At 37.8% G+C, this 14,512-nt stretch overlaps 1 protein-coding gene across 2 annotated transcripts in view; it reads left to right on the forward strand.

The window, feature by feature from the left end:
* Gucy1a2 (guanylate cyclase 1 soluble subunit alpha 2) overlaps nucleotides 1-14,512 on the forward strand; it is a 267,897-nt gene that overhangs the window by 144,070 nt on the left and 109,315 nt on the right. For both annotated transcript variants that reach the window (XM_060372667.1, XM_060372666.1), the window contains exon 5: nucleotides 12,385-12,870. In XM_060372667.1, the coding sequence (XP_060228650.1) occupies nucleotides 12,385-12,870 (486 nt within the window). The remainder of the gene's footprint in view (nucleotides 1-12,384; nucleotides 12,871-14,512) is intronic.

Consider the following 14,512-nt stretch of genomic DNA (forward strand, 5'->3'; position numbering starts at 1 on the left):
TTTGTAAAGGAAATTACACCCTCTTTTGTGTGGCAAGATATTAAGTAAAACATAGCTTATTGAAAATATGTCTGATATAGCAATGAGATTAGAAAGAAGCAAAAATACATAATTTAGGTTTTCATTGTGCTTTTACCACAGGCTTCTGGTTATGAGATACAAGAAGCAGGCTGTAAATATTCTAGAGAAATAGTAATTAGGGACAGTGAGTCACAGGGCTGTCAGATGAATGGCATAAAAATTAGCTTTTTTCAGAGCTTCAGATCACAGTAACATTTCAACTTTGATATCTATGGAGAATACTAAATTGAAGTTAACATGAATAAATATTAATAATCCATACATGCTACTGAATTTTTCAGGTATAATATGTCTCTGAGGCCTTGTACAGGTTCCTAATCTGAAAGCACATTCACTGTGAAAAGATGGAAAGCAAATTTGTAAAGATGTTTGCTGTTCCTCTGTTACAGTCCAGAGAAATTAGATAAGCAACATTCCACACAGCGTGGACTTCATTTTCATATCTTCTGTAAAATGGAAACCTAAATTAGCACATGGATATAATAACCTAAATATAAATATATTTATATCCAGAGATTCCACAACAGAGGGCAAAGCAATGCTTGCCAGGTCTAAAGTGTTGATGTTATTTACTGTGTTTGCAAACACGGCTAGGAGTTCCTTGTAAAGGAAAGGTTTCCTTAAGAGCACCTTCCCAAGGGAGAGGAACATGCTGGCCCTGATGTCATGTCTCTTTTCCTAAAAAATTTCAGATATTCTGCAAGAATGAGGTTCAACAGCCTATATAAAAATGAAGAAGACTGTTTTCCTAATTCCTTAAAAATGATGGCAGTAATACAAAGGAGAAGATGAGGATTAAAAACAAAAAGCAGGAACAAGAATAAGTAGCTATGGAAATGTTTTGGGGAGACAAGAGTGCTTCATGTGAAAGTTATGGTATCATGTGCTTGGCAAGCACATATCTTTGAACTATGTGTCCAGAGTTTAGGGAGCAAGATTCTAATTCTATTACAAATTATCTAGAAATTGTTGGCAAGTCATCCTATGTGCTGACTCTACTTTGATGTATACATCAGGCTAGTATTTAAGTGGTTCACAATTTCACTTGAATCCTTGACTAGAGTTTTGTTTTGAAGTATAATATGTAAACAAGATGCAAGGAAAGATTCTGGAGTCAAATTGCTTGAGGCCTGATCTTTCCGCCATTTAGTGTATTATTTGGGAATCTAAACAGAGAACATAGATGAGATAGCCAAACAGACTGCATGAGACATTTGAGACTTGAAGTATAAAAAGGAAGTTAGGTAACTGATGGAGGTAGGAGCTGTGAAAGCAGAGTGGATATCAGCATGTTGGAGATCGAGGCACTGGGAAGCCGCTGATGGGAGAAACCGGGGTAGGGAAGAGCACGTGATCTAAGGAGCTCAGAGGGAGAGTAAAGAACCTGACAGTAGCCTTTTTAACCAGAGGCGACATCTGTGGGGATGTGGTGTTTTTCTTTATTCCTAAGCCATGGAAATTTACTGAAGCATTCACAGGTAAATGCGTCACTAAAGTGAGTGGAAAATATCAAGATAAATAGTTAACTTTTATTATATTCAACTAAACCATTATAGTCCTTCTGATGTCTCTCTAAGAACTAAATAAAGGCATTTTTTTTGTTATAACTTAACTCAAATTGTTATTTTCCTTTCAATGTAGGAAAATAGCTTACCTGTTCTCAGTTCTTGACTGATGTTTCACTGCATAACAACATCTTTCCAAAGGGTTTTAAAAACAATGTTCTTTATTAAGCATATTATAAACATAGAAGCATTTTAAACTGGTTATTGCCTAAAGTGATTCAGCAGAAGTACGATACAGTCACGTCAGCAAATAAAAATGTCATGCCCGTGTGTGTATTTGCATATATTCTTCTTACTCTCAAAAGAGGCGTTTCCCCGAGTATTCTAGAAGAATGCCCGAAGACTGGGGTATGCAAGTTCTCTTTATATAATCTGACTTATCACATTAGACAAATAGACACACTGATTATTTAGGAGGGCAGAGAAAGAACAATATAGGCCAGGCTCACATCCCAGTGGTCATAACGCAGTCACATGTACGTAACTTGAGTGTGTGTGGGTTAGTCCCTTTCTCCATTAGCCTCTGTTGTAATCAGATTTGTTCCCTTTCACTCTGGACTTTGATCTTTCCTTCATCTGTCTCGGCATACCCACATCTCTCTGTGTTTCTCACAGCCACGGCCAGCTTCTAAGGATGTTTCTACAGCTGAATCATGTTGTCAGTGAGGTTTTCATACATTGCTTATGTTCACAGGAATGCCCTGGAAGACATATTATAAAGATCTGTGTGTATAAAACATTTTTTACCAATTCAAACTCAGCCTTCATCATCATATTGTAATTTATGTGGCACTTTGTATGGTTTGTGAATTTTTCCTTTAATTGATAGAACTAAGCTGAAGCATATCTATAGGCATTCTTTTATATTTTATTTTATTTTTAAATTACAGTTTATTCACCTTATATCTCACCTGTAGCCCCCTCCCTCTTCTCCCAATCTCACCCTCCCTCCCTCTTCTCCACTCATGCCCTTTCCCCAGTCCACTGATAGGGAAGGTCCTCCTCCCCTTCCTTCTGACCCTATCTATAGACATTTAGTTTTAGGTTTTCACCATGACTTTAATGTCCTGGTATATTTTAATGTATGCACATTCTGTAACTTTTCAATGGAGTTTTGTGAAATAATATCATAAATCATTAGGCCAGGTGTGTGCCTTAAGAGTACAGTATTTGCTTAAAATGTATAAGGTCCTGACTTCAAATCAATTCACAGCATGCAAATTGAACACACACACACACACACACCTCTCACACACACACACACACACACACACACACACACACCTCCACACACACACACACACACACACACCTCCACACACCTCCACACACACACACACACACACACACACATACACACCTCCACACACACACACACACACACACCTCCACACACACACACACACACACACACACACACCTCCACACACCTCCACACACACACACACACACACACACCTCCACACACCTCCACACGCACACACACACACACACACACACACACACACACCTACACACACACACGCACACACACACACACCTCCACACACACACACACACACCTCCACACACCTACACACACACACACACACACACACACACACACCTCCACACACACACACACACACACACCTCCACACACACACACACACACACACACACACCTCCACACACCTACACACACACACACACACACACACACACACCTACACACACCCCTCCTCTCAACATAATTCTATTATTATTTCCTGTTTGCAATGTCTCTCCTGTGTCAGCTGTATTCATTACGATTGTCATAATGCTTAGCAACAATTGCTGCTAGTTACTAAGTGTGTGTAGATGGGGCCTGAGGTAGGCTTTGGTGTGTGTAGATGGGGCCTGAGGTAGGCTTTGGTGTGTGTAGATGGGGCCTGAGGTAGGCTTTGGTGTGTTTCTTCTCACTTGAATTTTATTCAAATGCTATTCTGGAGAATTATTTTTCCAATTTCTTGATAAGTTTGCCATCATATATATTGTCCTCTTTTAGTGAAAAAAAAAAAAAAGTATAACTATGGTTTGGACATTTGTATATTTTTTGAGAAATGCTAGCTTTGGACTTTCCTGCTTTTATTTATAGTTTATTTTATATCCTTATATTTTTATATGAATCAATTATTTTTTTCTTTATTTTTTAAAATTAATTTATTTTTTATTAATTGCAGTTTATTCACTTTGTATCCTAGCTGTAGCCCCCTCCCTCATCCCTTCCCAATCCTACCTTCCCTCCCTCTTCTCCTCCCATGCCCCTCCCCAAGTCCACTGATAGGGGAGGTCCCCTCCCCTTCTCTCCTCCCCTAGCCTATCAGGTTTCATCAGGACTGGCTGCATTGTCTGAAACAATTATTAAATATATGATTTGTAAATTTTTTCTCCCAGTCTTTAGTCTTCCCTCTCATTTTATTGATTGTTTTATTTATTATAAAAATACTTTATAGCCTGTTATAATTGCATTTTCCATTTTTGCCTTTGATGCTTATGCTTCCACAGATATATATATGTGTAAATATATATATATATATATATAACATTATATATATCCAAAAACATTATTGTTCAAACCAGTGGCAAAGAACATCCTCCTCCGTGTGTTCTGCCAGTAGTTTCATATTTTCCATGTTATGATTAAGCCCAAATGACTTACATAATGTAGAATATGTATCTAACTGGATTTTATATACATGGAGTATCCAATTTTCCCAACAGAATTACTAAACAGGCCATCTTTTTCCGGTCTTATTGTTTCTGTTCCAGTCTTACTGTTGCTTCTGCTGAATATCGCTGTTCGTAATTGTATGAACTATGTTAAGCAGACTCTATTCAGGTTCCATATTCTGTGTAAGTGCCAATATCATGTATTGTAGCTTTGATACATAAATATACACGTATATTTCCAACTTAGCTTTTTATTTACTTTTATTTGTTTTTTTATTTTATTCATTATTAATGAACGGCTTCCAGTTACATAATTCAGTTGATAGGATGTGTTTTCCTTTCAATATCTCTACAATAACATCATAATTTCCTCTGTGTTCCATGCATTTTAGTATGGTCTGGTGTCTGCCGCAGTCAGAAGAGGGCGGTACATCTCTTGGAGCCCGAGTTAGAAGGCATTATGAGCATCCCGTGGGCGCTGGGAAAACATACGGCCAGCAAGTGCTTCTAACAGCTGAGCTCTCTACAACCCCCTTTTAAATTTCTCTTGCTTGATTGAAAATAGATTCTTCTCTCATGCAATACAGCCCAAACACAGTTTCCCTCTCTTCGCTCTTCCCAGATCCTCCTGCTTCCCCTCCTCCCCAGTTCTCCTCCCATCCCAATCCCTTCAGAAAGGACCAGGGCTCCTACTGTCCTGTGTTCCCTCTGACTCCTACACAGTTTTTGAATTCTTGATAGGTAATTGCTACATCTGATTCAATTTAGTCTTTGCATCACTTGATTATCTTTTTCCTTTCCAGTTGTGATTTTCCTGGTCCTTGTATCAATATTTATTTTTCTATTATGTCCAGCATAGTCTGCCTGTGTGTTCAGGGGCTGTCTCTGACATGAACTCAGAGGCTGACTCTTTAATGCCGCCCCCCCTCCAGTGGGGGGGGGGAGAGGGACAGCCTTACCAGGCCACAGAGGAAGATGATGCAGGCAGTCCTGATGAGACCTGATAAGCCAGGGTCAGATAGAAGGGGAGTAGGACCTCCCCTATCAGTAGACTAGGGGAGGGGCATAGGGGAGAAAAGGGAGAGAGGGTGAGACAGGGAGGGGATGAGGGGAGGGAATACAGCTGGGATACAAAGTGAATAAATTGTAATGAATAAAATAAATAAATAAATAAATAAAAAGAATATACTTTATTTGTTTAAACTTTAAGTATTTTTATCATGGAATTACTTTAACTAGGTTTGGCTCACAATTCTGGCTGGTTTTTAATTTAATTTCAGGCTGGGTTGTAGTTTCAGCCAAACCTCAAGTTTTAGAATCTGCCTACTCTCACTGGGTAATAGGATATATCTTGTCAGGCCAGTGTCTTGGTATGTTTATGTAAAGGAGGGGCATGACAGCCCATGTGAGGGGTGCTTTGTCCAAGTACCTCTAGGTCAGGCTAATTCTTTCTTGGGACCTTAGTCATGCGAAACAGCAATGATGTTAGCAGGTGAGAGAAAAAACATTACACAGGGTAGAAGCTTCTCTGGCCAGACATTTTGGTTTCTATTCTTTTTTTTTCAACAGAACTAGTCTCATGGAAATATTATTATTCTTCAAGAACAGAAACCCCTTTTATTCTTAAAGATCCAAGGACATAAAACATCATGTGTTTCCATAAATTATATCCCAGAGAATTAAAAAATCAAAGCCACATCCAGAATGTGGCTAGATAATAGAGTGAGTAGCTACTTATCAGTATCTGTACCAGTTATTCCTCTTTTACCTGCTTGCTGAGGATGTTTCTTTATGTGTCCTTGCCATCACGTTAATGTATACTTAAAATAATAATTGTTCTCTTCTTTTGCCAGCTGTTCAGCTTCCGCGGTGCTGTGCATAGGTAAAAAGCAAGTATGCAAAAGCTGTGTTAGTTACAGATTTATTCTCATCAGAGTCCTTATTGGCATCTCTGTTTTACTCATAATGAAACCTGGGGTTTGAAAGAATGAATAACTTGACTTAACTAAAATTCCTATTTAATATCTTCAATTCTTTATTACAATTCAGGATCAAATAATCTCTTTTAATATTTCTAGTTTCTGAAATCTTATTGGTTTTGTGAAATTCTTATTCTTATTGTGGTTATCTAGTATCTCATAAAACTCTAATATTATTGGGTATATTAATAAGACTTTATATTTGAGACAGTTTCCTGTAGTTCCGGTTTCCTTGAATAAAAATATGGTAATTAGTGGAATTTTTCATTGATAAATTAATAAATGCAAATAGTTGGTTTGGGAACATATAGTTAACAGAATAATTCAGGAAGAACAGTTTGTATTGTTTTTCAACTAGAGAAAAATATATTTATGACAGTGACACAAATATTCCAGATGACTTTGCTCACTAAAGAAGAATTCACCAACACAAACTATTTTAAAAGAAAGGTATTTATTTCACTTTCTCTCTCTTAAATAACCTTTCTATAATACAGATAGTGAGTATATTTTTTCTCCCAAAGTCTATAGAAGTTAGAAATTTCAAAAAATTAACAAATGACCACTTATAAATCAAAATTTTTTAACTTCTAGAAAGAATATGCAATAAGTTGATCTGCCATATGAGATAGAAAAGAATGAAAACCAGGAAGGCCATGATGAAAACTGTTTCCATATTTCTTTTCAATTTTAAGGTATAATTAATATATCCTACAGCATAACAATACCATGGCTGCACATTAAGGAAATAATTTATCTTCAGAACAAAAACATGTACATGAACATTTATATCAACATTATTCATAATCCTACCAAACAAGAAGCAGCCAAAATGTCCTTTAGCAGGTGAATGGATGAGTGACGGCTCATCTCGCTGAGGAATAATACTCATTAATAGAAAGAAATGAACTATCATTTCCTCAACATGGAATGTCATCTGCTTCATATTATGGGAAAGAAGTTAGTACTGCAATGGTACACACTCACAAATCTATTTGATTCTATTTTCATGGCCTTCTTGAGAAGTAAAGGCTTTAAGGAAGGGGGACAGGCAAGTGTCCAAGGTTGAGCTGGTTGAATACAGACAGGAAAGATGAGCAGGAAGGAATCTGAGGGATGGTGGGCTCTTCTATGTCTTATTTATGGTGAGGACAATACAAAATCATCTATCTGCCTATACTGAAACTCAAAACTGTATGTAAAAATAAATTAAGATTTAAAACTAGACAGCCGCCATCCATCTTTGTCCCTTCTACTGTGTTCTCTCTATGTGAATCCAGCTTGGACCATAAATCGAGAGGGAAGAAATTGCCTGGCAATAAGGGACATACTGTCTCAGAATAAGTTCTTGAGTGGGATGTTCTGGTGCTATTGATAGGAACCACTCCCTCCTCAAAGTCAACATCGTTTATTTTGAACTCTCCAAACCTCATAATGCAGAGGCAGAAAACAGTGCATGTGCTAAGAAAACAGTACAAGGCAGAGTAAGGCAATCTAATGAAAACTTTCTCTCTTAATTACCCAAACGCTATATTCTTCCGCTCGGTCAGCCATATTGTAGTCCCACAAAGTGCTCCCAGCTACAGCTCTTACTCAGTAAGAACATTTTTTTCTCCTACTTCCAATGTCCATCTCATTTGTCTTTTGTTTTCTTCCCATTTGTCCTTCTAAGTAAGGATTGATCATCTTACTCCGGGTCCTTCTTCTTGTTTAGCATCTTTGGGTGTACAGATTTTAGTATGTTTATCCTATCTTATAAGTCTAGTATCCACTTATAAGTGAGTATATACCATGTGTGTCTTTCTGCTTCTGAGCTAGCTCTCTCAGGATGATATTTTCTAGTTCCCACCATTTGCTTGCAAATTTCATGATTTCCTTGTTTTTAATTGCTGAGTAGTATTCCATTGTGTAAGTGTACCTCAATTTCTGTATTCATTCCTCCGTTGAGGAACATCTGGGTTGTTTCCAGGTTCTGGCTATTATAAATAAAGCTGCTACAAACATAGTTGAGCAAATGTCCTTGTTGTGTACTTGAGCATATTTTGGATACATGCCTAGGAGTGGTATATAGCTGGATCTTGAGGCAGCACTATTCCTAATTGTATGAAGTAGCCTACCACAGAGGGCCTCTGAAAGACTCTACCTAGCAGTGTATTAAAGCAGATGCTGAGACCCATGGCCAAACTTTGGGCAGAGTGCAGAGAGTCATATGAAAGAAGAGGGAGTTAGTAAGACCTGGAGAGGACAGGAGCTCCACAAGGTCCAAATATATCTGGGCACAGGGGTCTTTTCTGAGACTGATTCTCCAAGCAAGGACCATGCATGGAGATAACCTAGAGCCCCTGCACAGATGTAGCCCATGGCAGCACATTCTCCAAGTAGGTTCCCTAGTAAGGGGAACAGGGACTGTTTCTGACATGAACTCAGTGGCTCTTTGACCTCCCCAATCCTCATGGGAGGAGCAGCCTAGCTAGGCCACAGAGGAGGACATTGCAGCCAGTCCTGGTGAGACCTGATAATGGAGGGACAGATGGAAGGGGAGGTTCTCCTCCTCTATCAGTGGATTTAGAGAGGGACAGGGAGGAGATGAGGGAGGAAGGGTGGGATTGGAAGGGAAGGAGGGTGGGATTGGGAGGAAATGAAGGAGGGGGCTACAGCTGGGATACAAAGTAAATATAAAATAATGAAATTTTAATTAAAGAACATAAGACAAATATTATAAAGAATGTTAAAAATTATGAACCACTTTAATTATTAAAATACAGAAAAAACTTTTTTACAGTTTTACTATGAAAAACACTAAAATATTTCTTAAATGACTAATAATTATAAAAGTTGTAATCATGAAAACTTAGCACCTTCCATGTACATATTTATTATTTCTTTGAGAAATTTGCACAGTGTATTTGGGTCCTGTTCTTCCTCAAGTCTTTCCAGGTTTACCAGGGTTACAAACTATTCAACCCAGCTTTTTTTTTGTATGTAAAATAAAGCTATTTTTTATACATTGTCTTATGTATCAAGTGACATTTATGTAAATACATATGTACTGATGATAGTTACAGTTTATCTCTTTAAAGATAAGTCGCTAAATGAAGAACAATGGCCAAAAAAGTCACTTATAATATAAAATGTGCCCATTGATATTTAGGAAGTAAAAGGAAAGACGAGGAGAACACATGGGGAAACGGATGGACAGGGAGGTTATGTCATGAGGAGAGAGACAGGAGGAAGAACAAAGGCCAAAGAAAAGAGGGGAATAAAATGCATATAGGTCCAAAAATCAAAGTGGAATAAAAAGTGAGACTAGAAAGAATAAAGAAAATAATTGGAAGAAAATAGGAAGATGGACAGAAAAAGTGAGGAATGAAGCAAGGGGTAGAGGGGGAGATTAGAAGTTTAAGTCCAGGTGCTCCAGAACTTACCATTTTAAGATTATAAGCTGTACAAAGTTTATAAAGGTTTTTGATCTTTTGTTAAATTTTAAGCAAATAGCCAATACACTATTTTTTCTTTTATTGTAGATTTTTTTTTCATACAATATATCCTGATTAATTTCCCTTTCTCTTCTCTTCCTGGTCCCTTCCCACTTTCCTTCCCCTCAGTATTCACTCCCTTTCTGTCTCTCATTGGAAAAGAACAGGCTTCTAAGAGATAACTACCAAAACATGACAAAATAAAACATGAGATGAAGAAAAAGCTGTCATATATAAGTAATCAACAAGAGGAAGAGAGTCCCAGCGGCAGGCAGAGTGTGAGAGTAAAAACTATGTTTATCTTGCTTTTCTGTCCTTCTTATTCTTCAATAAGAAAATATATGACATTAACAATACCTTTGCCACAAAATGCAATCAGGTTGTTTCTTTGTGAAACAATCCAGAAATACTTTACAAGAAAATGATTTCAAACATGCTCTATCATCCTCTGAGAGCTTACCTGGTTGTGGGACTGATAATGGCTTCTCGCCACAGTATTTTCTGGCTTATATAGTTTGGATTTGTAAATGAAATGTTTGAAAAGGAAAATGTTATTTTGTGTATTTGTGTCCATGACCCAGAGGAGTATTAGTAAAGAAAAACATTCAATATCTGCTCTGGTGAAAGGTAGAACACTGGATAAAGGTATGAAATCCTGAACTCCAGTAGAAACTGTATAATGCAAACATTGAGAACCCCTTTCTACAAACTCATAACTCCAAGCCATGGTTTAGTGGTGAATGGTCAATAGTTTTATTTATTCTTGGCCTCTAGCATCATAAGGTAGCCTGTGTCTTTTTATAAACAATAAGGGAGAATAAATGTTCAAAGTTCATTCTATGTGGGAATGGATGGTGACAAGGAATGATGGGAAATCTCAAGGTTGATCAGCACCTGGCCCTTTTATTGCCTCAGGTACTTAAAAACAGGTTTTGTTCCAGCCAGTTTTACTCAAACATATTGGTCTAACCCAAATAACTGTATCAGGGAAGCCTTGTCCTGCGGCTACACTCTGCCGTTCTGCCGTTCTCAGCAGGAGCCCAAGCTGAGGGGGCAAAATCCTGGTTACAGTGATTTTTCTTCATTGAATCTCAATGCCCTGAAGATCGTTCTGAGTGAAATATCCCAGAAGGAGAAAGACAAACACGGGATATACTCACTTATATAGACCTATAAGATATGATAAAGATAATGAAATCTATACACCTAAAAAAGATAATCAATTGAGCGGACATGGGGTAAGATGATCAATCCTCATTTCGAAAGACAGAGGGGATGTGCATTGAACGTATGACAGGAGTCTACTGAGCGCATCTGAAAGACTCTAACTAGCAGTGTTTTCAAAGCAAAGACTCATGACCAAACCTTTGGCAGAGTACAGGGAATCATAAGAAAGAAGGGGAGTTAGTCTGATGGGGAAAGGCTAGGAGCTCCATAAGGACCAAATATATCTGGGCACAGGGTCTTTTCTGAGACTGACATTCAACCAAGGACCATGTATGGATATAACCTAGAACCTCCGCTCAGATGTAGCCTGTGGTAGCTCAGTAACCAATTGGTTTCCCAAAGTGAGGGGAACAAGGACTATCTCTAACATGAATTCAGTGACTGGCTCTTTGGCCTCCCCACCCTCCAAGGGAGGAGCAGTCCTGTTAGGCCACAGAGGAGGGCTTTGCAGCCAGTCCTGAAGATACCTGATAAAACAGGATCAGATGAATGGGGAGGAGGTTCCCCCCATCAGTGGACTTGGAAAGGGGCACAGTGGAGATGAGGGAGGGAGGGAGGGACTGGGAGGGAATGAGGGATCGGGACACGGCTGGGATACAGAGTTAATAAATAACTGATAAGAAAAAAATAAAATTAAAAAAAAAAGTCAAAAGAGGAAAGGATAGCAATGCTTTACTTGTCCCTACACTCTACGTTCTTAACTGACTTTAGTGCTGTTCTAATTTCATGTCTGTGAGATACGTTTTGCTTTAGGATATCCACTCTCTGCTAATGATGGCTTAATGACAGATGCCTGATTTAAATTCTTTATTGTTAAGTTTACCAATTTGATGACTAGTCTCGTTATTGTGATGACTGTTACTTTGCCCAAATATTGTAACTGGTTGGAAAGTTATATACACAAAGCTAAGTAGTTTATATGATTCATCTTAAGCTCCCAGACTTAATTTTTGAAGGGAGTGCTATTTTAATAACAGTTAAGTGCAGGTATTTTGACAAGTGAATTCTTCCTAACTCTGTTATTAAGCTGAAAGGGCTTGAGTTGGTTCATAAGACAGTTCAACAATATACCTGGGAATAATTCCATCCTGAATAAAAATGTTTTCCTATTTCATTTTCTCATTGACTTCATTTTATATTTCATCATTGTCTTTACAGTAAGCTACAAAACGACCATTTCTATTCTGAACCATGAAGATTATATTTGCTTTGAATCAGTTGGAAAATTGCTAGTGTGAACAAAATAATCCATACAATTAAGAAAACACTTAAGTTTTTCTGTTCTGCTTAATCATCAGGTAATACATTATTTTCTTCAACCTGCTTGTGAGGAGGACTAATCAAAATTCCACGTCCATTTTGCAGGTGATGGAAATCAAAGGGCAAATGATCCATGTCCCAGAATCCCACGCCATTTTGTTTTTGGGCTCTCCATGTGTGGACAAGCTGGATGAGCTCATGGGCCGAGGACTGCATCTGTCAGACATCCCTATTCACGACGCCACCCGAGACGTCATTTTAGTTGGAGAGCAAGCAAAGGCACAGGATGGCTTGAAGAAAAGGATGGATAAATTAAAGGCCACATTAGAAAAAACTCACCAGGCCCTGGAGGAAGAGAAGAAGAAGACAGTGGATCTGCTGTATTCTATTTTCCCTGGTGATGTCGCCCAGCAGCTGTGGCAAGGACAGCAAGTGCAGGCCAGAAAGTTTGATGATGTCACCATGCTCTTCTCAGACATCGTGGGCTTCACAGCCATATGTGCCCAGTGTACTCCCATGCAGGTGATCAGCATGCTCAACGAACTCTACACCAGATTTGATCACCAGTGTGGCTTTTTGGATATTTACAAGGTAATGGAGCTTGTAATGAGCTTGTAATGAGGTACTTATATATAACTACTGTTTAATAAGAAATTCTCCACTCACAAGAATGCATGATAATTTGAACTTGATGAAAAACATATATTATACTTCATATGCACATAGAGATAAATCTTTATATAGAATATGGATTTTCTAGTCTCTAAGCAAAACTTCATTATTTCATCTTACAACATTGACTTCTGAATTCTGATATTTGCTCTTTAAGAAAAACAGTTCTGCATGGCTGCTTCTATATTACCAGTATTATTAAACAATTAAACTTAATTTGAACCACGTAATTATTCTTTTGCTTAGAGAGTGAGACTCCAATATAGATTAAAATTTTTGTTTTGATGGTAAAAGGAAATAGTAAGTAATGTTAAATATGCATTTCACAATGTCAGTGAAATGAGGTCCTTTAATTCTAAAAGAATTCTAAAAGAATATAGTCAAAGAAATAGCTCAGGTTTTCTAATTTAATGACAAGAAATAAACTGGAATTAAAGATAAAAAAATGTTTAGTCATTAGGGAATGGTACTATTGGTTGTGTGGCCTTGTTGGTGGAAGTGTGTCACTAGGAGTGGGCTTTGGGGTTTCAAATGCTCAAGCCAGGACCAGTGTCTCTCTCTTCCTGCTGCCTCTGGATCCAGATGTAAAATACTCAACCTCCTTCTCCAGTACCATGTTTGCCTACATGCCTACATGCTACCATAATTCCCATGATGATAATGGACTAAACCTCTGAACTGTAAGCCAGCCATAATTAAATGTTTTCCTTTAGAAAAAAAAAAAAAAAGAATATATGTAAGTATTCTCCATCTTTCCCACCTGGTCAATAGTTCTCAGTTAGAAGCACCTTAATGTTCTTAGTTTTGAAATGAAAAAAATAATCATGAATGGGCAACAACCACCATTTATTGATTTGGTTTTGGCACTCTATATGAACTCTTGTTAAAAGTGTAGTAATATTTTTAGAATTTCAAATCTCTACCTACCTAAGAAACAAACAGTTTGCATGGATTTTTACACAGATTACATAATGTCAGAGTCTATGGCTTTTTTACACGAAGGGCAGCAAGAACATTCCGTTTAAGCAAACGGTGAATGGCAGGGTTTTAATATACTCAGAAAATATCGAGCAGCAGCTCCTTTTCTTGGTCTAAGCAACGTATAAACAGATTTGGATAGAATTTATGTGTTTTATTTTTGTCGCAGATTATGACTCAGGAGATACGCTCATTAAGATGTGTCTCCTTGGGAAAAAGGAGTTTATGTAGGAAATTGTATAGAATACAGAGCAGATGCTCACTTTTCCTCTGCGAGGTAAGCATTATGTGTGGAGGGTGGATAAGAAAAATTCCTTCGCCTTATTATATAAAGCAAGAGTTTTTACAAATTGCCTTTAACCTCTTTGTAATTTATTGTTGTGTAATTTGTGATAAAGGTAGCCCAGTGTCTAGTTGTCAGACAGAGTGACACCCTAGTCCTACTGCTCATATGCCCTACCATTTCCTGAACGAGAAGAAACAAGCTCGAATTTGCCTGTACTTTCTTCCTTAGTACCTTATCCTTCATATTATTGCTATTACTAATCTTGTTTTCTTAAATCACTGACTTTCAGTGTTAGCT

The sequence above is a fragment of the Meriones unguiculatus genome, chromosome 19 (genome assembly GCF_030254825.1).
Source record: "Meriones unguiculatus strain TT.TT164.6M chromosome 19, Bangor_MerUng_6.1, whole genome shotgun sequence".
Taxonomy (NCBI): Eukaryota; Metazoa; Chordata; class Mammalia; order Rodentia; family Muridae; genus Meriones; species Meriones unguiculatus.